We start from the raw sequence: 25187 nt of genomic DNA on the forward strand, positions 1-25187 counted from the left end.
TCAATTTCTTGGAGAAAGAAATGCTTTTGTGCAAGTACTTGATTTTGGCTGAAAGTATTTACATTTCCCTACAGACTAAGTTCACAAGCCTGCTTGACTGAGGCTTCTATTTTCATCTGCTGTACAATCCCAAGAAGACCATAATCTGTTTTCTTCCATGCACAGAAATATGCAACTGTTGTGCCAGTCTGTTTTATGGTATTAGCGAAAGCTATCCATGTAGGACAACACACATGAGGGTTTTTTTTAGTTCTTACTTTTGAAACTAGGGTTAATCTTGTGACAGGGATGGAGAGTCAGGGACCAGATGTGCCAGCTTTCACAGAGCAGTGCCAGCACAGAAGGACTCTCATAGCAGTCAACTCAGAATAGCGAGAGAGGTTACTGAATCCACTCCAGGTTTATAACTGTAATTAAGACAAGAAAGTTTACGAAGTCCTTAGTCCAATTCTGTGTGAAAGCAGAGACACACCTAAATATGCCTATTTTAAAAATGGCTTGTATTACCTTTCCTCATTTGCTGTGGTGCTTTTGCTCTGCATTTACACTTGTAGCCCACCAGTAAAATAAGCATTAAAAGCTTTATCTGCATTGAACTAATGATGCACCAAAGATCAGCACCCCTTTAACATGCTCTACTGGACAGGCTCAGAGTCTTAACTTCATTCATTATGGGAGAAAACACGGGCGATCCTATGAAGGGTCTGCTTTAAGTAGGTCTTTTGTGCACTGCTGGGCTTTGCAGCATCTGACACCTCAAATTTACAATGTAAGTCAGTAGCAAAAACAAAGCACAAGATTTATTAAGGCGGCGCATTCTCTGCTACCCTGGAGGAATGTGCTCCCCTGACAAAGAGACGCTTCACCCCAGGAAGCCCCGCAGAGACAAAACGCGTTTAAAGCTCGGCTCTGGCAGTAGCACCTGACACCCCAGCAGGGGGTTGTAGAAGCAACAAAGTGAGGAGCAGTTCCCAGAAGCCTGATTGAGGCACAGGCGCTGAATCCTCCATTTTACTGTGGACCCTCTGTGCTGCCCCTCTGGAGCAAAAATTCCGGTCATATGGAATTTTTGAGGTATCACAGAGTCAGGTTATCATGTTCTGTAGCAGATGGGCTCTAGCCAGAGTATTTTTACTAGATTCATAGCAAGTGTGAAGCATGTTTAAGGTCCATACTGCTATGCACTCGGGATGTACTGGTGGTAGCTAAATGGACTAGTATCAATGGCAGAGGCAGTTTAGCTGCAGCAACACCAAGCTCTGTGCAAGAACTACTTTGTAATCCAGTAGTTGTGCTGAATCCGGCATCCCTCACTGCTCAGTAGTCTCAGGAGTGACACAGGCTTGGGCCACAGCTGTGTCACACAGTGTAACTCTGGCAGTAGGGCTTTTAGAACCAGGTGAGATTGTTATGGTCACAAAAGGCAAAGTGCTAATCCGGTATAAATTTGCTTTGCCTGTATGAAACTCTTCAAATATCTTTTTCAGATTGTGTGAAAAACAAAAAAGCAGCTTTTAATGTGACCAAAACTCTGCCTCCCACAGCTGGCCCATGCTCTGTATTGTGTGCTTGAAACAAGATTGTATGCCCGTGCCTTATTTGAATGAAATTTGTAGCACTGTGTGGTCTGACAGCAAACTAATTTGGTTTTAATCAGCAGCAAAAAGTGGGTCTGGAACAGCTCTGAGGCTATTCTGCTATGTCAGAAGCAGAACTAAGATCTCCAGTCAGGGACATCTGCTTTTTCGGGGCTTTGGGGCTTCTCTCTGTGTAGTTTGTGTTCCCTGTTTGTGAACAGCTGGGTCAGATTATGCAGCTGTGCCAGTGACCTACAGGCAAAGTAATCCCAGTTTCACCTCTTCCCCACATTCCTCCTCTGTACAGAGTGACTGCTATATTGTCTCATACCTAAGGTAGCAAATGATTAAGCTGTGCAGGCTGAGAAGCTGACTTTCTGCTGAGAAGCTCCTTTCATATGAGTTCTGCCTGGAGCCTGCTCTAACATAGCAAACCCAATGCACAGCCAAAAGGCTCAGAAAGCTGCAGCTCCTGCCTTAGCATAAGTCAGGGCTCTGTAGTCTATATGTGACCATAGACTGTGCTGCCCCCTGCATCACCACACCCTGGATGTGACAAGGCTTGGCAAAGGCAGGTCAGGACCTAAGGACCAGGGACACACAGTTGCAATGATGCTTTTGATAGTTAATCTGAAAGAAAATGTGCCTAAGTTTTATACGTACATACAAGTTACTATTCACTCAGTAACTTCATTCTGCTGCATTCTGGCTCTCGGAGCTCCTAGGTCCTCCCTCTCAGCATTTACCTTGAAAAAATTACATCTCCTCAATTTATAACCTGACACATGGGAACTCTGAACTGCTCTTTCTGACAGAGGCAAGATCCCACCTCTGAGAGATGGATGGGCTTCTGCCAAGCCTGGAGCACTGATGCTTGCTTCTCTGCAGAGCTGTTCCATCCTCCTTCAGGCTCAGTAGCTGCCACTTCTTACAGAACTGCCAAGTCTGGACTATTACTCCCCAGTTTTTTATTTTCGCTGCCTTGTTTTGTGCACGATCTCCTTCCATTTCCAGCAGCAGTAAAGTTAATCTTCCTTTTGTGTTTTCCCAGCTTCTCTTCTCAAGTGCTTGAAACATGCCAACATTGTACTGCTTCATGACATTATCCAGACCAAGGAGACACTAACATTTGTCTTTGAGTACATGGTGAGTTCATGTTTTTCTAGCTTCCTGTGGAGCTAGTACTGGGAAGTATTGGGAAGTGGCTGCAGAATGAATTTACTGCTCTAAGAGACATCTACAAAGAAACAAGTTGTAATTCTGTAGTGCAATGATTGATTTTCCTTCTTGATCTCCTGCTTTCCAGCCACACAGCCTTACTCTTTTCTTTCTGCATATGCAACAGCTGTATGCAAAAATAATTCCATGTCTTGTGTCCACTGGGGTGACAGACATTATTTACCTCCATTTCTGCCTTGCCAACACAATAAAAGTACTGTTTTTCTGCCACAGCAAGGATAGGAAATAATGATATGAGCTCACATCCCAGCTGGGGTCAGATTTGGCACTGACCCCAGTGGCTTACCATGACCAAGCTGTGAGTTGCTCTCATGCGGAGACCAGGATACCAATAAAATTCTCCACTTAAATCTTGCTACTTCTCATGCTTTTGCAGATAGTCTACCAAATGATAAAGAAAATACAGAGGCTATGTCTTCTTATTGCAGCTCTGTGGTTAGTTCTGGCACAAGTATGAATTCTGTTAAGCAGCAGCTTCAGGTCACAAGTGCTGGGTCAGATAACACATCAGCCAGGTCCCTGGTGTGGCCCAGAACTTAAGCACATGCTTGTGTGCTGCATCAGACCAGATGTTCACCCAGGTGAAATAGGCAGCTTTGTAGCAGTTGCATATTTTTCCATTTACAGAAGAGGCATTGTTGGTAGAGGCATTTTACAGAAGAAGTTTTACCTCAAGTTCTTTTCTTTTGTTTAGCACACAGATCTAGCACAGTACATGAGCCAGCATCCTGGAGGACTCCATTTGTGCAATGTTATGGTGAGTTCCTTAGAAGACTTGTATCCCTTAAGGCATGAGGAAGAGTTATTTTCCACTATGTATGGTCACTGTAAATTATTTACTAATATTTGTTACATATATGACAAAAACTTGGGAGAAAATCTACCTTTGATGATATAACAAGCTCCCTCTCAGTCTCCAAGCCTTTTTTCAATTAGCCCCTCTTCCTATTTTCTGAGCCTACAAGCAGGCATTCAGCTTTTGAGAACAATGACATCTTGTGGCAAGGAAACCTATCTCTACACAAATTTTTGTCCTCTTATAGTTACAACACATTATTCATCTGTCTAATTAAAAACTCTCACATCTCACTCTTTTCTCATTTGGAACTATCTTCATATTTGCAGTTGTTTAAGTCCCTTTTGTTTCTCCCATACCTTTTGTGGTTGACTGGATCTGAACACAGCCAAACATGTACCCTTACTTTATAGACTGATGTTATAATAGTCTCCTGCTCTCCTCTGTATGCATCTTCACATTTAATTAACTTTCAGGACTGCTGCTGCACACTGGCTTAAGGTTTCAGTGCAGATGTCCTCAGTGTATGCCTGGGCCCTTTTCCTGAGCAGCTTCAGTTATTTATCTTACAGCTGTCAACAATAACTTTGTATCTTATCAAACTGCCTATTCATCTGGCTTTGTCAGATCTCTCTGAAGTTCCTCACTGTCTCTTGTTATCACAACTAATCTAAATACTTCTGTCATCTTCAAATGTTGCCACATTGTTCGCATCTTTTTCCAGATAGTTGTTAAGCAACACCAATTCTGATGAAGTTTTTTGGGGCCTCAGATTTTAAACATCCTTAAAGCTCAGCTACATCTCTGAGATGCAGTGTAGCAGTTTTGGCACAGATCTCAAGGGTTCTGCTACCAGACATGCTCGTAAAGCATGTGGAGCACATGGCTGTAATATGTACTCCCTGGCATTTCTGTGAATAAACACTAGCCAGCTGCTCTGCTTTCCTGTCCAGAATACTCACTGTCAGCAGGAACTGAACTGCAAATTATTTACTGCTCAGTAAATAATTAGAGAGTCATCTAGCTTGCTTCATTTTTGCTGGCAAATGCAGTTTGTTTTCTCTGAGTGATTCCTATATAATATAAGTATGCAGTATGTTACAGGGACAATTGTCTGATACAAAAATGACCTATGGGTGTCACTGCTTTTCCTCCTCTTCAGGTTAAACCTCTGGCGAAAAATATCTTTTCTCTGATGAAGTCTTCTTACTTTTGCTGTGTTCTGTTTCTATCCATTGTCAAACTTCATACCTTGTTTCAGCCCAACTTATTTTACCCCAGGCTTATTTAGACTACCATGATGGTGGGAGTTAGATATTTATTTATTGGCTTCCTTTCTTGCTTGGTTTCCTTCTTCCTTGCTTGCTTTGTTCATCATATCTGATTTGCTGTATTTTTAAAACCAGGTCCTCATGTTATCTCCCAGCTTGAAGCCAACAGTTCCCATTGCCAGGTCAGTCAGTTCCCTGCTCCACTGGTGGCATGTGCAGTGGCCATGGAACCCAGTCAGCTGGTGCCATCTGGCTCAAGGGGGCAAACCTTCAGCTCCTTAGGCTTTCATTTTGTTTGGCTGTGTGTCTTTGTGTCTTTGTCTTGAGCGCTGCAACCAGCACAGCTGCTGTTCTGAAAGCTGGGGTCTGTGTTTTGGCAAGCTGACTTTGCTCCTGCAATCAACAGTCCATTTCTAAACAAAAACTAAATTTCCAGAATGTTCATTTATGGACCACAGTTAAACTGCCCTCCTGGCCAAATATTCCACCCTAAAAACCTCAGAAAGCTGTAGGGCAGTCATAACCCACCACAGTTTTCTCCTCCTCAGCCAGCTCTACTCATTTTTGGGATTTTTACTGGTTTCTTACTTGCTTTGTCTCTGCTTTGTTCCAGGGTTCTCCTGAAGTTCAGAGTTAATGTATCAATGCAAAGTCACACAAAATCATTTCAGTTTTTTTGCTGGCTTTTTCCAGCTCTTCATGTTCCAGCTTTTGCGTGGCCTGGCTTACATCCACCAACAACACATTCTTCACCGAGATCTGAAGCCCCAGAACTTGCTCATCAGTTGCCTCGGTGAGCTCAAATTAGCCGACTTTGGTGAGTCCCACTTTGGATACAGCTGTGTATCTGCTCAGGCCAAAGCTGTAGCATGCATATAGATCTGTATCCACAGCCAATTAAGGCAGAGAAGCATAACCTTTTCTTGAACTTCAGGAAACTATTTCTGTGGTCAGTACAGCTTTTCTTGTATTTATACTGATAGGTGCAGGGATTAAACTCATTTAAGTCAGAGCAATTACTGCCATGTAAAACTTGTTCAAGAGAACAAAGAATCAGCCCCTCTCTGTTCAGAAAATAATGTAAGGTGTAGAGTCCACAGCAATGTGTGACCCAAAAAGCTTTCTTGGCATTGGTTTGGGATAGCTGCTTCAGTCTCAAATGATAAAGCCCTGTAAAACACAGCCTATTACTTGATTTGATCTGCCCCAGAGGTATATTCAAGAAACACTTTCTTTGTCAATTGCTTGTAAGCTGCATTGAGATTACTTGTGTTTGAAAAGAAAATGATGTCCTGTTTCCAATTATTATCATCTATGCACTGTACAGGTAGAAGGACTGTCCTAACACAGCATTTTTTGTTGGTTTGTTGGGGATTTTTTTGCAGGGCTTGCTCGTGCCCAGTCCATCCCCAGACAGACATACTCCTCTGAAGTTGTGACACTCTGGTACCGTCCTCCTGATGTGCTGCTTGGAGCTACAGCTTATTCTTCTGATATAGATATCTGGTACTGACCAATATCAAAGCTCTGGGGTTCCCTGGGAAAAAATATTTTTATCTGAATAAATTAAATCAGCCAAAGTTACACTAGTTACGGTTGTAAGCAGAGGAATTAACACCTCTGAGCAGTAAATTTGTGAGCAGTGTGGAGTTTTGTAGAAGCTTCATAGAGGGTTCATAGGAGTTTTTGGGAATTATGTCACTACATCTCAGCTGTGGATAGATACAAACCTCATCTGATAATATTTATGAGAGATATGCATCTTGTCTGGTAACATGTATGGAGCATTTTTGTGTCTTGCAGCAGAAGATATTGAGAAGATGCTCAATGCAAGTGTATCTATGTAGTCAGCTGAGCCAGTAGTAACTCTCTGCAGAAATGGCTTTGTGTGAAAACAATGGACCCACAACTGCACCATCAGTTACTTAGGCCTTGGTAACAGAATGTGCCATTAAAGGGTTTCTCAATGAGTCTGGAGATAGAAAGATGTCTGAGATTTTAATTATTTCTGTGATACTGTGTCCTTCTTCTCAAAGATCATGTCTCAGATGCAGTGTGTACTTCACTCAGGAGAAGGGCTGTGTCTGTTAAAGCCTTGTTTCCTTATGAGCTCTGCCCATATCAAATCAAAAGGAATCAAAAGGAAAACAAGCTACACATTCATAGATGGGAGAGGAGTCTCTGAGAGTGGGCAGAAAACAGCAGAGGATGAAGGCTTTGCAGGCTCCCAGTGGTCTTTTGGGCTGGCTTGGATGGTAGCTGTGCTAACTGTAAGGTTCATCAACCTTCTGGCTTACTTCTGCCCCACCTGAGCCCACTTCCAACAACACAGTCCTGACATGCTCATGGGCAGTGTGCAGCTCGTGAAATTGCAGGAGACCTTCCTTATTCTGGCAATTTTACATCTGTAGATGATATTGCTGCTTCACCCTTTCTTCAGACCAGTTAATCTTCTGCTTGTACCTGTCCCACCAGTACTCTTAACTATTGCAGAGTCAAAGGCTGGGAAGGGGTAGGAGTGCAGCAGGCTGAAGAATGTGCAAGATGGCTGGCTAAGTTTGCAATCAGCAAAGCTCCAGGTCTTCACAGGCTATATCTCCCTCCAGAGGTCTGCAGCTTATCAGACACTCCAGTGACCTAAGTCTGGAGGGTAGGTCAGGCAAACGGAAGTTTTTAGATTGTTTACTTCCCTAGGACTGCTGCTAATTTAATTATTTAAAGGCTTCTCTAAAGGTTCTCTAACCTTGCTAAATTCTAATGGCTTCCAGCTGCTAAGCCAGTCTAAATAGTCCTGTCTACTACCCCCACTACCTGTCATTTTTCCCTCCAGACAGTGTCTCAGAAATGTCTGCTGAGTTTGAAGAACATGCCTGCCTAGCAGATTAGAGGGTTTGTATCAGGCATAAGCCTGTTGGTTTTTTTCCCTGAAAGCTGACCCCTGTCCAAAGGCAGCTATGCACAGAAAGCATGTCATTTCTGCCTATGCAAAACCAACATCCCCACTGCATGACTGTGCTCTGGTGTAATGAATAGCAATGTAGGAGTGGTGTACAAAGATCCCAGCCCTAGCAGCACAGTGCTCTCCGTCCCACTGAACTACATCCACACTATGGGCACCTTTGTTATAACGCCTCCTTATAATAACAACATTCCAAGTGTTTGCCCTAAAGAAAGATGTCATGCTGAGAGACTAGAGAGTACTTCAGTGAGCTCTATTCAGTAACTTCCTCTAACAAGAGTCATTTATTATCTTGATGTACACTGCATTTAAGTTCAATTTTTGTCTATTAGGAAATAATGTGAATTCACACAGATGTTACTTGTCTATTGGGAAGAAAGGAAAAAAAACCCTATGTCCTTTGGATGCTGCAATTTACATGAAGGCAGGTCAGAATGCCCTTGGTAATGGCATGAGACAGTGGGTGTCAAAGCCTTGGTTTAAAGAAACCAATTATAACAAAATAAAACATTATTGCAATTCATGCATAGTGTGCTTGAGCAGCAATACTGTCAGTGGGAGGCACATGGGAAGTGAATGAGGCCTTGAATAGATGAAGAAAGAGATATAGAAGGAGACTTGGTCTCTCTTGGACTAACTAGAAAAGCTGCTTTAATCTCTCTGTATCTCTTTTCTCTTTCTTTCTCCCTCACTATCTCTTCAGGACTTTAGAAGATTCAATTAAGGGATTTCAGGGAGATTACACTGCATATCAGAAGGACTTTTTTTCTTTTTTTGAAAAACACCAAGTGCTTTATATACAGCCACATTAATGGCTGCAAACATCATGAGTGCCTTAAAATGTCTTTTCAGTCAGTCTTTCCTTGTATAATCTTCCATTAAAAAAAAAAAAAAAAAAAGAGAAAAAAAATCACAGTGTTCTTCCCTTGTAGATTCATGTAGAATAGGAGTTCACATGCAGTCATTTAACAAGGACCTGCCAGGCTCACTACAGCCTTCTCCTCAGCCTGGTTCACAGTGCCCCGCTATGGCAAACTGGGAGATATTGACTAAGGGCTCCACTGTACAGAGCAGGCTTGGTGATGAACAAGAGGAAGGATATATTTCTGGTTAAATATAAAATAGTGCCAACAAAAACTCTAAAACATGGAGAGGAAACTGTGGGATGCAGTAGAGATATCTTAAATCTTAATCCTGATGAGAATCTTTCCACTGTGTGATGCAGCACTGCAGACTGAGGGCAAAGTACAGTGTTCAGACCTTCCCCAGGGACTGCAGATGGATACAACTGTACTGTCTAAATCAGCTCTGCTTGTGCTCCCTGAATATCCCTGTCACTTTTCCTACTACTTTAACTGTCACTGTTTTGATTTGTGTACATATCTGGCACTTGCTAAAATATCATGCCTAGGCCTCTTCCCAAAAGACCCCTCCCTCTGCCCTATCGCTTCCCAAGGCAATTTTATAGGACTGAGACCCTCTGAGAAGCTTATAGACTGGAAGGGGTAAGAAGACTTGAGAAATTAATATTAGAGGGGAAAGAATGAAAAGGGGAAAAGCAAAACAACCCCAGGTCAAAGAAACATTTAGAAACATTTAAAAGTAAATGCTTTTGAATCATCCTCTTTATCAGAAGGATCCTCATAAGGCTGTCAGAGCTGTAACTGTCACTCTCAGAGGGAAAGCTGAGGCCTCTACTGCAAGGCTAATATGAGTACCATTATTTTCCAAAGTTCCTGCTCTTGCCAGTCTAATGGTCCTTTCTAGCTAGGATATCAGAATGCAAACTGTGGTAGAACATCATCATCACTTGTTCCTAAAACACAGACAGTTGTTTCTCTTCCCCCTGCAAATCAAGAGTACCCAAATTGCTTTGACCATGCACAGTTGAAGTTGTGCAATGCAATCAGCCAATTACAGCAGCCCCTGGGGTTGCAAAATAGGGTGAGCCACTTGGGTACATCCATCAGCTGTGAAAACAGTCTTGGTATGCCACTGGGCTCAGTAGAATCTATCTGTGGGCTCCAAAGTAATGTCTAATCATGTGGTAGTGCTATGAAACACCAGGAAAACTCTGTGTTGCAAAAGCTGTGGATTTAAGTTTCATGATGCCTGGACTCTGTAAGAGGGTATTAGACAAGCAAAGAAGCTCATCTCACAAGACTCGCCAAGGTTAGAGCACAGGAAGCTAAGGGAAAACGCAGCAGAGATGTTTATGAAAACAGTGTTAGATATGGATCTGCAAACAGGCTTGGCACCAGCTGGTGTGCAAGGATGACCAAAATAAATACCACAGATGAGCTCCGTGCCAGGGTTTCAACTGACCACAGCCAGGTGGGAAAAGCAACTACAGTATTGCAGAAACAAGGTGCAAAGGGTAACACAGGAATGCAGATGACCAGAACAGATTACCAGTTATTGCTAAGCAAGTGAAAATAATACTTTCAGAGCTTGTAAGACAAAGCTGGGTTTTCAAGAGTTGAGCCTAAAGGACTCAAATATGATATTACCAAAGAAGAATGAGACTGAAACTTGCAATGGGACTTAGTGAAAAGACAGAAAATGTAGAAAAAAATTGAAGGAAATTATTAAAAAGTAAATTAGTGCAGTTTTACACCATATAGTAGGAGATGAGAATAGTTGCAAATAGGCAATTCTACCTTGATCACAACTTTTTCATCTTTAATGCCATGAGGACTAATCCACCTTAGTAAAATGAAGCAATTTGGCAAGTGTGGGGTTTTTTAAGCTGTCTGGTTTGTTTTGGAGCAAGTGTAGAGCAGGGGATGACATAAAAATAAGAATATTTTAACTTGCTGTTATGACCAGGTTTTTTATGCTATGGAATCTTGCCTTCAGCTTTCCAGAAAAGAGCTAATTGCTTCTGAAGGAAAATGGCTATAGTAGTTAGTGCCTCTGAGTTCTTTCTGCATCTAATATATCCTTCAACCCATGAAGTGTGTACTACCTCCCTGTTTATCTTTCCTACTGTAAGTACTCCAATTTTGTACCCTTTTCTCATGGAAAGTCCATGCACAGGCTTCTGCCATGATCCTTTTATCACATAGTTTGTAACAGGATTAATGGACAGAGACCTGAAACCATTTTTTTGGTACTTGAAAAAAAGATAGTGCTTAGTGGGCTTTTTTTCCAAGGACTTCACCTGTCTTGTCTTGATGGTGAAAAGTGAATTTATTTTTTTTAGTGGGTGGTGCTGATGAGAAAAAGGAGATGGAAACAGACATGTATGGAACCTTGACTCCTTTGGGTTTTGAAATCCTGGAGGCATGTGAATGTAACTTATCTTTGGTCTGCTCCCTTCCTGTTTCTCTTGTGCACTTGTATCAAGATATCTGCATTTACAAATCAGAATTCCTGAATTTCAGTTCCAACAATTATCTCTGCCTCTCTCCCCACCCATCCTAACAATCATAATACATATATAATTTATGTGAATGAGTTAATACCTTGGGTTTCTTGCAGGAGTGCAGGCTGTATATTTCTGGAAATGATCCAGGGTCAGCCATTATTTGCAGCAACTTCTGGTACTCACGAACAACTGGAGAAGATCTGGGCGGTGAGTAAAATACACTCTGAAATGGAAGAGAAAAAGAATCCATTGCTCCAGCCTAGTTAATTTTGAAGCCCTAAGCATAGGTCCTGTGAATAGCAGAAATAATTTGGTCTAATCTGCCAAATTCATAGCAGACTTTGTAACCCATTTTATATTTGGCAGCTTTCTTACAGACACAGGAGTAAATCAAATTACTTCCTTTTGATGTTTGTCATCTCATCAAAAATTTAAAGCCAATTAAAGTGACATCAAATTGAAACAGGCATAAAAGGTGTGCAGGTACTGCAAATTCTGTTGCTTCTTTTTAAATCCTTTACTTACTGTAGGATACAGCACACTAATACTGCTCCAGAATTACCTTGAACATGGCAGGACCCTGAGGTTTGTCAGAGATCTTTCTTCACTTTAACTTGGCACATTTTGTATCATCCAGTTTATGGTGTGGCTTTGGAGACTGATTTGCCATAATGGAAAGTGTGAAATGACTTTATAAAGATAGTAGTGAGTGAGAGCAACATATTTGGGACCTTCCTAAGTTGTTTTCCCTGCTGGGGAAGTGAGGAACATTCCAAGGGCAGGTGGCAGAGCTGAGGCAGTCAGCAGCACTGACAGGTTCTGTGCGCTCCTGGCTGCTCGCGCTGACTCAACAGCGAGCTCACCTAAGCATTCATCGTCGGTCTTGCTGTAGGTGTCACTTGGTCTGCTCAGCCTGGACAAGAGGAGTCTGAGGGGAGACCTCACCGCAGTCACAACTTCCCTGTGAGGGGAAGAGGAGGGGCAGGCACTGATCTCTGCTCCATAGTGACCAGTGACAGGACCAGAGGGAATGGCCTGAAGTTATGTCAGGGGAGGTTTAGGTTGGATATTACAAAAAGGCTCTTCACCCAGAGGGTGGCTGGGCACTGGAATGGGCTCCCCAGGGAAGTGGTCACAGCCAAGACTGCCAGAGTTCAAGAAGATTTTGGGCAACACTGCCAGGCACACGATGGAATTCTTCAGGTGTCCTGTGCGGGGCCAGGAATTGGAAACAATGATCCTTTTGGGTCCCTTCCAACTCAGCAGATTCTGTGATTCTGTGTCTGCCCTTTCACATTTTCTCCCAAGTTTTTACTCTTATGCATAGAGTGTTTCTGAAACATGGGTTTTCAAAGGAGAAAGTACAGAAAAAATAAAATTCCTTTAAATAATGAGAAATTACTTCACAGCCATTAGACTGCGTAAGTCAGATTTTTAGACTTGAGTTCTGCGCTGGGGCACAACAGAGTTCAGTCCATTTAAATAAATGCTGAATTTCTCTTTCACGGTGGGGGGAGAATTATTGGCGGGGGGGGGGAAAATCCATACTTAGCCAATTAACAAGGTTCAAAGCCAGGGCAGGGTCCAGTTTCTCAGAGTGTGAATGAAGGCTATCCTTACACTTATGTCTCTGAAATCTCTAGATACATTTCCTGTGGGTTTGCATTAGAGGTTTATAGCATTATCATAATTTCTCTGGTATTATAACTAATACCATGATTAACAGGATTTGTGCCACAGAAGGCAAAAAACCCCCTTATTTAAAAATCATGAGGAAGTTTAAACAGTTATGAAATAATTAGTGCTTTTCACAGGAGGTTTTATGATATTATACAGCCTGGAATGAGGCTCTGTGTTAGACCAAGATTTCAAAGCTCCTGAGAGGCTCTCGATGTCTAGCATGAGATATTTTGCTGAGTGTGAGGTTCAGAATGGAGATTCCTACTGTTTTCTCATAGTCAGTTCCTTTCATGTACTACTAGTAGAGGCAGCCTGCACTGGTAGAGAGACCACCTGCATTTGTGTGCATGAGTCTCTATGGCCCAGTATGCTCATCTCCATGTGGGACTGTTGGTTCACACACCGTACAAATACATGGTTGGAAAATCCCCATTCTGTGAAATGTGTTTGTCCTGTTGAATCATCAGGACTGACTGGCTGTCATTTTACCAAAAATTGTTCTAAAGGCAAGTGCCACCTAAAGCAGTCTCAATCTCCCATCTCTATCCCTGGCTGCTCATTGCTGGTCTGTGTCAGCTCTCACTTGTGGGGCTACATGAACTGGGGACCCTGCAACTTTGTTTTCTCCCAGGCTTACTCTAAATGAGAACAGCTTCTTTGCCCTTCTCATCCTCTGACTGCACAAACAGTAGCCCTAATGAGCACTGGTACTCATGAAGGCATGGCCCAGGAGCAGGGCCAAACATGAAGGGAAGGCTGGCAGTGTTGGTTATGGAAGTGTGGCATGAGTGAATGAGAACTCCAGCGTCTCCAGTTTGCTCATGGCATGGAGAGCAAGCAAACCTGACCAACTCAAGATCCATGATTCAAATTTTAAGAGGCGGGCATAGGATTTGCATGCAAAAGCTCCATCTTATTGATTAACATCATGCTGAGAAGGACTTCATGTGGGCTGGATTAGGCTACAGCATGCCACCAGGGTGCTTCTGCTGCTGAGCCAAACTTTGTGCCAAATGAATGACTACAAAGCTCCTCAGCACAAAACATACAATAAGACTTCCCAACAAAATTAAACAAAATCAGCAAGGTTGATTCCTTCATCTAAGTCATCACAAGAGAAGCAAGCAGGTAGAGGGCAGAGAGAAAGAACAATGATTTACACCATCTAAAAGCACTTGCTGAAATGCAAGCACTGTAAAAATGTTTCTGGCTGAAACTGTTTCTTCCCCAGTGGTCTGAACTGACCTGCACCAAGACCTTTCACTACAGAATGCAGAGAAGTTGCTTTGTTTTTTCTGATGACATGGACAAGAGAGTTAACATCTAGATTTAGGGTAGATACACAACAGGTAAAACAATTGTCAGAGTATAATTAATTTCAAATAAATAATTGTAACACATTGTCTGATTTGGTAAGGAATCCCACTCCAGGGTGGGAAAAGAAGAGAAGAGAAGAGAAGAGAAGAGAAGAGAAGAGAAGAGAAGAGAAGAGAAGAGAAGAGAAGAGAAGAGAAGAGAAGAGAAGAGAAGAGAAGAGAAGAGAAGAGAAGAGAAGAGAAATGAAATCACTTGCCCCATTTGTTTTCCATTGGAAAACAAAAAGAGATGCAGGTTTACATGTTGGAAAAGTATCTTTTTTAATGAAAAGGCTCAGAAAATGCAAATATACATTCATATAGCATTCAGTGATTGGTGCTCTGAACACTTTCACTCACCGATGCAGTAAAATGTAACATTTGCTGTAATCCTTATGTAGAAAGGTATAAGCACACGCAAATAATTATTTGTTTAAATTCTTCACCAAAAGAATCAGAATGCTGAGCTGACCCTGTCAAGTATGATTTTACTATGCACTGAACTTACCCAGTTTCCTCTGATGCCTGTAGAACTGATGTTTGACAGCTCACAAGAAACCTTGAAGAATGAGGGCCCACTGAGCAGGGCTTCCTGGAAAGCTAACAGGATAGCAAAAAGAAAGCAAATTCTGGATTCAGGTTCAAATTCCAACTCTCTCTTTCCTGTGCATACAGAGTTTGCTTTGGGCAGACTTGTCCTAGTCACATGATGCACACACCAGTCAAGAAGGCATCCTCACCAGGGCAGTCAAATAACCCATGGCGCAAGCCAGCTTCCAACATCCCCAGCTGGCCGAACACTGCACGACACCTTCTCTTTGGGGAGCTTTCAACTTTCCAAGGTGATTTCACAGGTGAGCAGAGACAAGGATCCTCCCCCTCAGTGTTTGCTGTGGCAGACTGAGCCCATGAACAGTCTGGAACCATGGGCCACAGCAACCAGACGCCGTGCTAACGTGTGCCAGTGATGAGGTGCACACCCTGCTTGTGGCTGTCTTCTCCAGGCAGCAATTGTCACAGCTGTTTCCCAGCTGTGAGTGAGAAAAATAATCAACTACCTGATGCTTTACAAGTGCCACAAGCTGGCTTTATAGTTCTTCCTTCTTTAATGTGTTTTTTAACTGATGCCTGCTTTCTTGCAATCTTAATACAAATCTTGGGGAGACCAAGTTCCCCATGTCATATATCTCAGCTCACACTTTCAGAAACAGGAATTGTCTATCATATGCAAAGGGTAACTAATGTGAGACAAATCTAGTGTTGGAGAAGAGAAAGTGAATAAAAACCCTGAAACTTTTCATGTTAAAATTTCACTGCTTTTTAAGGAAACCTGATAGTTCTGGGTGTTGTCTGGATGAAAGCTTTGAATGCTTGGAGCTAGCAGTACTGATTTATACTACCAATGCACATGCTGTGAACTCTTCTTAAATATGTGGCTTTACTGCTTTAGCACACATCATCCATATCAACAGGCACAGGGCACTTAGCATGCATTAAGTAATAATAATAACAACACTAAAACATCTGCAACTGCAGAAATCTGGATATGTCACACATTTCAGCAACTAAAATGAAGTTGGAGGAGGCTTTAGTGGCCCAGACTTTGCTCAGTGAGCAGCTACTGCTGAAGCCCACAATCCTCAATAAAGGCCAAAGACATTGCTGAAGCTCCTGAAGCTCTGTATCCTTCAGAGTGAGGCTCTGCACTGTTTTCTAGCTCCAGCTACTAGACCTGTCTGCCAGCTTTACTTTTTTCCTCAGAAGGGTTTCTCTCAGAGCTCACAGCCTGTGCTGCTGCTGAACATACCAGCTGCTGCCAGTGCAAGCAGGCACAGTAAGTCCCCAGTGCAGCTCTGGTGTGGGAGGACACCTTCAGCACTGAAAAGGGCTCAGCTGTGTGACCCCTGGGCTGGCAAACACAGGCAGCAGTGGCACCTGGCAGTGAAGCTGCATATGCCTTTACTGATGTTCCCAGCAGCAACAGCATTCAATCTCAGCAGGAGCCTTTCTGCTACATAATCAAGTGCTAAAATGTCAGTGTCCTTTATGCACAGTGGTAGATCCAGCACCAGCCAAGGCAGTGTGATTCTGCTTTACAGGAAAGGCCACCACTCTCCACTGAGAGTGATTCCTCCATCTCCACACAAAGGCAAAAATGGGCAGAAAGAGGTCATTGTTCTTCTCACTCTCTTCTTTTGCAGGTATTGGGGGTCCCAACTGAAGATACCTGGCCAGGACTTTCCAAGCTCCCCAACTATAACCCAGGTAGGATTTAACTCATGAGAAGACCAGCTTTTTCTCTGAGCCACTAGCCACTCCATTGTTGGGTCAGTAATTCTTATTATGAAAAATCCTGTGCTTCAATGTTACTAAATCCCTTGAGCTACTTAATGACAGTGGTGTAGGAACTACAACAGGACTGGGATTGGATTGGTTTACAAACAGAGGTATGTGTGTGCCAAAGTTGCCTCACTGAGTGCTGGTGTATGTAAGTCTAATGGAAGATTTCATTGCTCAAAGTGTCACAGTGTATTTAGTCTCCACTCCTCAGTGGAGTGGAGCAAAGGACCAATGTCTCCTGGTTTAGACTGGAAAAGCTGACAGGCACCGGGAGATGCAGTTTATCTGAACTTTCCTTATTTTTATGGAGATTGGTTTGGGGACCTTTAAACCTCAGCTTTAAAGGTCACTGTCCCTGATTTTGATGTCGGCAAGGTGAGAAATTTGTGTGATTTACAAAGCTGGATTCTTTTATTTCCACATGAGCTGGTAGAGAAGTCTGTGTCCTGAACTTCAAAGGGCCAGTTGTCTCTTATTTTGATGTGGGCAGGTTGAGAAGTATGCTTTGAAAAGCTAGCTCAGTCACTCTCCCTCTCCCTCTCTCTCTCCCTTTCTCTCTTTCTCTTTTTGTTTAATGTTTTCTCCTGGGAAAATATATTCAAGTGTCAGTGAGGGGGAAATGATGAGCACTGATTCTCAGCCTCTCAGCAGGATCATTCTGTAAGAGAAATATTAAAGTGAAATATTAAAAACCCTAGAATGTGAAATTCAGCCATCCACAATCTAGCCATTCTCTCTCACTTATACCATAGGAGAGTGGTGGGGGGAGCCTGTCTATCTGGACAGGGAAAAAAAGAACAGGGGGGAGAGGAGGAGGGAGAAGACGTGCTTTGAGCAAGAGGTTTACAGGTTTAGTAGAGCATAGTAACATCTTTTCAAAGAAGTGGGTGTTGCTCTGTGACCCAGTCCAAGATGCCCCTCCTTTGATTCTGGTGCATGAACACTAAACAGCCCCCATTTTCACATGGTAGCTGAGATTGGCTGAACAATAACCTGGTCTCACAGTCGAAAGGACTGGAATCTTTCACACAATTAGCTGAGACACATTAATCAAACCAGCGTGAAATGGGAATGTGTCGCTGTCCACAGCAAGTTTAATTTGGATAGCAAGCAAGCGCAGAGCAGACAGCTGGAGGAAGCATTTTCTTCTCTAAGTTGTGGAAGGCCTGGCTGGATAGTCTACAAGTTGAGAAGAGTAGTCTGGGAGATACAGAAATGCTCATGTGTGGGAGGAACTAATCACAAAGAAGTTTTTTATGCCAGTCATCTGCTAATACAAAGCCTCAAACATGCAAACTCTGGGTGATGATGGTTAGGTGTCCTGGTGCTGGGTAGAGGCACAACCTAGAAATGCAAGCATTAAGGCTATGTTAGCAAAGAAACTTGCACAGGCAACAGAGAATGTGAGTGCCTAGAACTGCTCTGAGCAGTGATTCCCTCAGCTCTGTTTTGTCTGAGTAGCAGTGCTGTCCTCTGCTGCTCTGGACGGTGCCAGTGGCAGGGCTGGGAAGGAGAGGACAGGCACCTGGACAGCAGGGCAACAACGCCAGTGAAGCTGAGACATCAAAAGCAGTTTTCAAGCCTGACTTGCTTTCAGACTTGATAGAAAGTTTCCGTAGAGGACTCCAGAGGGGCAGAATTGACCTGTGCTGTGTGCTGTGATACTGGAATGCTGGTGCCTTTGTGGCTGGACCAGGCAGAAATGCAGGACTCAGAGGACACTTCTGTTGGAGCACCCCACGGAGCTGGCAAACACATGGAAGAAGCTCTGTCAGTGTTTGAGGCAATAGCAGTGTTAGCTGGAGAGGCAATATCCCTTTCCCCTCTTGCGAGCCTAAGGGGCTGTGAACTGTTCCAGCCACATACAGGAACCAAGCACTTGGCTCACACCTGGATTACACAAGCCAGTCTGGAAGAAGAAGGCTAGTCTGAAGTTTGACTATTTGCCCTACTCATGAACTAAATCAATTCACTTTTTGATGAGACTGCTGGTAAAAAGACAATTGGTCTCTTTGTTTAAAGTTAAATGCCATTTATATGCTTCTGGGCACTTCCCCTCTCTTCCCTGAAGCACAAATGCTGCTCCCCCAGAGGACATGCTCAGCCCCAATACAGTCTGTGGAGTCAGCCTGAGAAAACCTTCTCTCCTGAGGTTTTTCCCAGACCATTTGTACGAATCTGGGTGCCTGGGTTGGTTCAGATAAGCAAACAAACTTTGTAGCTCTTCCCCAAATCTGATGGTTTGAATTCTTTTAGCTAGTCCTATTGATGTTCACACTGAGCACAGGCAGCAAACAAACAAACAGGTTCCTGCCCGCGGCAAGGAATGAACACGGGCAAAACAAAGCACTGAGGTGTGATCCTATTCTCATTGAAGTTGATGGCAAAACTCCCACTGGATTCAGCAGTGTAGGCTCAGCCCCAGACTGAGACTGTTACTGGAAGGGTTCCTGGGCCAGGTGGGTTAGTAGGAATCTTTGAAATGAAAGCTGGAAACCTTTAGATGTTTTCCTGTCACTGCTGTGGGCTTGAGCACATCCTGCTGCAGTCTGGAAAGGATGCAGCATGGGCTCTGGGGTCTGTGAGTCAGGCACACACAGGGCAGCTGGAGGAAAAGCAGCTCCTCTGCCTCCTCTATGGGCAGCTGGCAAGGGATGAAAAGTGCAAAGGCGTTTTTGACTACCCTGTGCCCTGGTGTCTTGCACAACGTTCAAGAACAGCCTCATGCCCATTCCCTACAGTTTGCCAAAGCCTCAACCTGACTCCAGGTGAATGGGAAGGATGGGTGAGTAACCTGTTTGTGGCCAGCCCTACAGCTTGTGATGTCACCTTCTCTCTGCAGGAGGGACACTTGGGGTGGGGAATTATGTGCAGTCATAGGGCCTGCAAGTAGGTTGGAGAGCCATTCCCTGGAGAACAGGAAGGACTGGGAGAGCTCCTGCCCCACATCTCAGCACAGGCACTGGCTTTCTCCCTGGCTCCCCGGGCTTACCAGCCCTACCCATAGTGACAAGGCTTTGCCCTGTGTTTGTTCATTTGTTCTGTTCCCTCATTTTGCTTCCCCTGAAAGAGGCAGTTGCAGCTCTGTTAACACTATTTTTGAAAGCTCTCATGCTGAGTGAGCTCAAATCCTTGCATTAATCTACTGCTGTGTTCATTTCACTGCGCTGAAAAGCAGTGAGTTTAAATCCCCTCTAAACACCATTGGTGACACCAGAAGGCCAGTGTTTTGATCCAGCCCCATTAATGGTTACAAGTTTGAATCTAGACAGCAGGGGTCAAGGGCAGGAAAGGATTAGGAATCACAGCCCATGACATTAAGCTAGTGCTTTAGCCAAACTGGGAATGCTGAAGCGCCCGATGTACCAAGTTAGTTTTTATTTCCTTTTTCTGAAATTTGGATTCCAAAGAGTGGGGAGCAGTGCATACCTATCTTTAACATGATGAACTGAGAATGAGTGTTACTCCTTGATTTATTGCACAGGCTGAATGATGAACTTGCCTGTGCCAGGTAATATCTACTCACAGAGATGATGCAGGTTTCACACACGGCCTTTTCAGATGCACCAATGACTTTCAAATAAAACCTAGTTTTTCGTTTATCTGCCGGCTTTGGTATGCTGAATGAGATTTAGAAGCTTTCCAGAGTCAACTTGTGCTCGCAGGTATGTTTTCAGTATCTGCTGCGTTTCCAAAATATCACCAGCAGATGGAGACAACAAGCAGCACGCCCTGAAATGCAAACTTCCCATGACATTTGTGAAAATGCAGATGAAGTCGGCATTCCGAGTGCTTTGGGGTTTTTTTTTTGTAATCTCACTTTTTATGTTGATGTTTCATTTAACACATGGGATGGTAGAAAACTGAATTCTAAAACGATAAAATTTTATTGTCATAATAAACTGCATGTGGCTTTGATCTCAAAGGGAAGAGCAGCACTGTAACTAATTTGCAATGTATGCTAGCCAGGGTGTAGGGAAACTTCCCATCTGTGTGGCAATGGGCACAGCCTGCAGTTTCCAGCCTGCCACACAGACAGAGCTCTGCTCCTGTCCTGAAGCCACAGAGATTTCACTAATGAGAGAAATTTTCTCTATGAGCCTGCAACCCCACCGCCTTCATCCAGCAGCACTTGGCATCCCTTTTCTCTCTCTTCATCAATTAGGAAAGTTTAACTTTTGTCCTCTGGCTTGCTTGCCTCATTATCAGTTCATTAGCCACTTCCACCTGGGTTTTCAAATAGGAAGGTATTTCCTCATTAGCACACTCTACCTTGCATAAGGATAGAAAATAACAAACCTACCGTGCTACCTTTCAGATCTACTCAAACTGTTAAAAAAGCCAATCAGCCCTACACAATCCCATCATTTTATGTCTACATCATCATTGTGAGATGATTAAATCAGTAGTTCATCCACTTTTTTGAATGATCTAAATATTCTTTGTCTCTTACCTTTATGGAGTAGCTGTTTACAGTGTTTTACAATTTTAGATTGCTCTTAACCTTACAGTAGGGAAAATATTTACTGCTCTGTTTTTACCCTGCTCAACACAATGGGTCCTTGGCATTCTCTAAGGATTTGTCTATAAGGGGTCAGTCAGGAGATTAATCTGAACTGATTTAAACTGCATTAGTTAACTGCATTAAGTCCAGAGACACACTGTTTTCTTACCCATACCTTCCATTTATAATCAAAACTCTGTATACTCAAAGTGGCAAATTTGGCAGTCCTCACTCAAGCTGAATTCTTCACTGAGAGATGTGTTTGGACACGGACAGGAGTAGTTGGCTTGCTGGTACCCCTTGCAGATAATTATTAATCTCCAGGTTACATAAAAGATAAATTTAAGTCAAGAGGCTTGCTCAAGACAGCAAACTCTACAATTCAGGTATTCCTCCTAGTTCCCAGTAACCAAGCTGATATTTCTATTTCTAATGTAAAGAAAATCTTATTTCCTTTTTGGAATGTTAATCCTGAAAATACACTCTGCAAAAACAAAGTAACATTTCACTAAGATATCATTGAAACGTTTTGCCCTGCTGTTACCAACTCAACATGCTTTTTTAAAGTTCTGTGTTAAACTCATTAAAGAATATTAATGTTAAAATATTTCAGTACACTACTTAAATAAACTTGGCATTTTTACTAATATTTAATGAAATTGATATATTGTCATAAAATTTTTTCATCTCACAAATCAAATTTTTCTGACAGAAAGTTACCACACCTGAAAGTTTTTGGCCAGCTCTATGAAGAAGCAAAAATTTCTACCTCATACAGAAAAATTTTTTGCCTTTCCAAACCATTTTAAAAATTGTTTTTCTTCTATTCTGTCTGGAAACTTTACATTGGTAACTTATTTCTACACTATTGTTACAGTCTAAGGGGCAAAAAAAAGGAAAGGAAAAGGAAAGGAAAGGTGATTAGTGAAAATGTTATTAGTGATCCAAGAGCAGCGTTCTGCCAGTCTTTGTGACTTATTTGGGAAGGGAGTATTCAAGATGCTAATATATAACATCTATTTATTGGTGATATTCCAGTGCTCTGGCACATAAACAGCCATTAATCTCATCCTAAGTTATATTCCCATTTACTGCTCTAGAAATTACCGTAGTATTTGGGTGTAGGAGAACAATTCAATTCTGAACTGTTACTTACCCTGTGAGAGGTTTAACAACCTGCTTGCCTGGTTTAATGGTGGAAGATTGCTGCTGGAAAGGTCAAGGGCTGGAAGTTCAGTCATTTGCACTTTTTCAAGTTGTCTGTGCATCAAGTCAGAGGCTGGCTCTGGCACTCTGGAAAGGGCCGTGCAGGCAAAAGCAGAGGGGACTCCCACCTGGAGTGCAGCAGGCAGCTCCTGTCCCTGAATGAAGTGCCTGCTGCTTCCAGGCAGCCAGGGAGGGCAGATGCTCTGGAAACGTGCAGCATTAACCCCAGCCAAGCTCTGAGTCTGCTGGCAGCAGACCGGTGCTGCTTGCCTCCTGGTGGTCTCCCTGCTGTGGGGAATGCTTGTCCAGGCTGAGCTGGAAGAGAGGTGGACACCACCCTTCCTGCTCTCCTTCCCATGACTAGAGTGCCACTGTTCATTCTCTGCTGTCAGAAGCAGTGCTCAGGAAAATGTAGGTGGGTAGAAATTGCAGCCTTTCTGATTGCAAAAAAAATCTCTGTTCATCAACTCCACAGGGAAATTTTCCAGGCTTAAGCCATTCATTCATATCTAAGTCTGAGAAAATTCACGCTTTACAATAAAGCATTTGAGGAATGTATTCCTCTATATTTACCACAATGTTTAGAAATATGTCCTTGAAAAATATCAAGAACACAGACTCCACAAAACTGCAAACTCTGCTAAGTTCCAGTCTGATAGAGATCACAGTAATCAGTGAGTACAAAGCCTCCATGAGCATGGTTAACTGGACAAACAACAAACTCAGTGAGGGCTGTGGACAAGAAGAGAGTGCTTTGTCTCCATCCCCAGTGTTACTGCTGCATCCATGTAGAAAAGCCCCATGTACCCATGGGGGCAATACATGAAGCTCAGCAGCCCCTTGGAAAGTCAAGACAATTGACTGGGGATTCAGGCCTGCAAACTTCTTTTTGCTTCCTTTGTGTGAAGGCTTTAAGGACTGATACTGCTTTTGTTGATGTCAAAGCTGAGACTCACACTGTAACAGGAGGAGGTCCAAGGCCTATACTCACAGATATATGAAAGTGTTACAGAACTGGAACAGCCTTATTAAGATCAATGCAGGTACTCAAGTCCTATAGGAATAATGTATATTTATAAATAATAAGATGATAGATTCTATAGGGCCCTTTGAAATTCTGAGCACATTTTTTGTAGGAGCTCAGAGAATGGGTTTTGGCTTGATTTTCATTTAATCTTGTGATTGCATATTACACTTTCTAGAACTGGTTGCTTCCAGGAGACCTCAGAGCCTCCGAGTCATCTGTGACAGGTAAGCTACCTATAACAGCAATGTCAAAATTGCCTCTGGGTTTATTTGTTTCTTTGTGCAATCATTTAACTTGAAATGAGCTCTTTTGGCAAGCTCAGGAAGAGCAGGGTGGCTCTGTAGTAACAAGCAGATCTAACATCAGTTAAGCAACTGATTTTGAGAGATCGCAGCAAAGGTAGACGCATAGTGGGTTTATTATTCTCAGAGGAGTAGTGATTATTCTGAGATAAGCAGTGATTCAGTGACTTTGTGTGCAGCTTTCTGTGGGGTACAGTTCAATTGAGAATACTTTCCCAGGCCCTCTTGCCCAGACTGAGGACAGACTTCACACTGTCCCAATTTTCATTTTTGAAAACAGACTGTAGGAATGTTGCTCAACAGCAGTAAGGAAGACATGCTAGGACAGCATTTTCATGAGACAATGAAATAATCTTGTGATTAGCTAGGAGGGGAAAAATCACATTCTTAGTGGCCAAAGCTATGAGATGAAGGCCATGGTTACACACACAGCTTGACCAGACACACCAGCACTGCTGAATCACTCCCTAGTGTGCTGAGGGAAGGGAGTGTTTTTTCAGGCACATACGGAGACACACACACACACACAATGGATATATATGTATCAGTGAAAGAAATTTAAAATCAGACAAAGTGCCCTAACCTAGCTGAGGGAGTCATTCAAATCAAATCCCCCTAAAATGATTTTGAGGCACACAGCAGGTTTTATAGATAGGTAGGAAAAGACAAGACAGGATTTGTCATCAAGATTGTGTACATGAAGATGCCAAAAATCAAATATCCGTTGAGGACATAACCACATTTTTCATTGCTGTTTATTATCTGTTCAGTTGATTGCTTGGGATCCAGCCCTGCTAGGGGGGACATGTGCTGCTCTTTAGAGCAGGCTTTCCCAGATGCTGTTCTAAATGGCTGAACAAACATGCTATAGTTTTCAGCAAAGCACAGGTTACTGAAATGCCAGCCATTGTCACGCACAGCTTGAGAAACACAGAAGGCTCAATATGTCCCAAACCCTTATAATGCAGGTCCTGGAACAGAACAAATCCTCTCTCAGCCTGAACAAAGAAATAAGTATATTCCTTGTGACTGTGCTATACTGCATTTCTGCTTTTTGGCCATAATCCTTTGACAGACCCCACTTCAGGTCAAACAAGAGGCTGGCCTAGCACATCCATGGCAGAGCTCTGGGCTGAATGTGGGCCAGCTCCAGCTCTGCCTTAGAGTCCTGGTTCTGCCATGGCCAAAGAACTGCCTTGGAGTGCTCAGCTTGGGAGAAGGAAAGAGCTGCTTCATACAGACTGCTCAGCCACGACTCTCCATGGACAATTAAGAAACCAAAAGGGAGCTCTCCACAGAGCTTGGCCACCACCAGGAAGCCTGAGCCATGGTGGGAGGCACAGAACTGTGTTGCTGCCCAGAGTGGGAGCCTGCAGCAGCAGAGACCACGGGGCAGAAGGTCTCCAGCAAGAACCTGCCATGGCAAGGGCAGCCTGTCATGCAGCTCTAGCAAGAGGCCTCAGACAGGATGCTTTGGCTCCCTGTCCCATCCCTGGTCCCCAAGGAAGGGGAACTTGAGCTGTTTTTCTGGAGGTGAAAATTCAGCAATTATCTACCACAG

The 25187-nt window shown here is 43.2% G+C and overlaps 1 protein-coding gene across 1 annotated transcript in view; it reads left to right on the plus strand.

Moving 5' to 3' along the window:
* The window catches only part of CDK15 (cyclin dependent kinase 15), a 34279-nt gene that overhangs the window by 2571 nt on the left and 6521 nt on the right, over nt 1–25187 (plus strand). Inside the window, exons 5-11 of the mRNA XM_058028205.1 lie at nt 2629–2723; nt 3511–3573; nt 5577–5700; nt 6269–6389; nt 11326–11419; nt 16449–16512; nt 23500–23548. Coding sequence (XP_057884188.1) covers nt 2629–2723; nt 3511–3573; nt 5577–5700; nt 6269–6389; nt 11326–11419; nt 16449–16512; nt 23500–23548 — 610 coding nt within the window. The remainder of the gene's footprint in view (nt 1–2628; nt 2724–3510; nt 3574–5576; nt 5701–6268; nt 6390–11325; nt 11420–16448; nt 16513–23499; nt 23549–25187) is intronic.

The sequence above is a fragment of the Melospiza georgiana genome, chromosome 7, assembly GCF_028018845.1.
Source record: "Melospiza georgiana isolate bMelGeo1 chromosome 7, bMelGeo1.pri, whole genome shotgun sequence".
Classification (NCBI taxonomy): domain Eukaryota; kingdom Metazoa; phylum Chordata; class Aves; order Passeriformes; family Passerellidae; genus Melospiza; species Melospiza georgiana.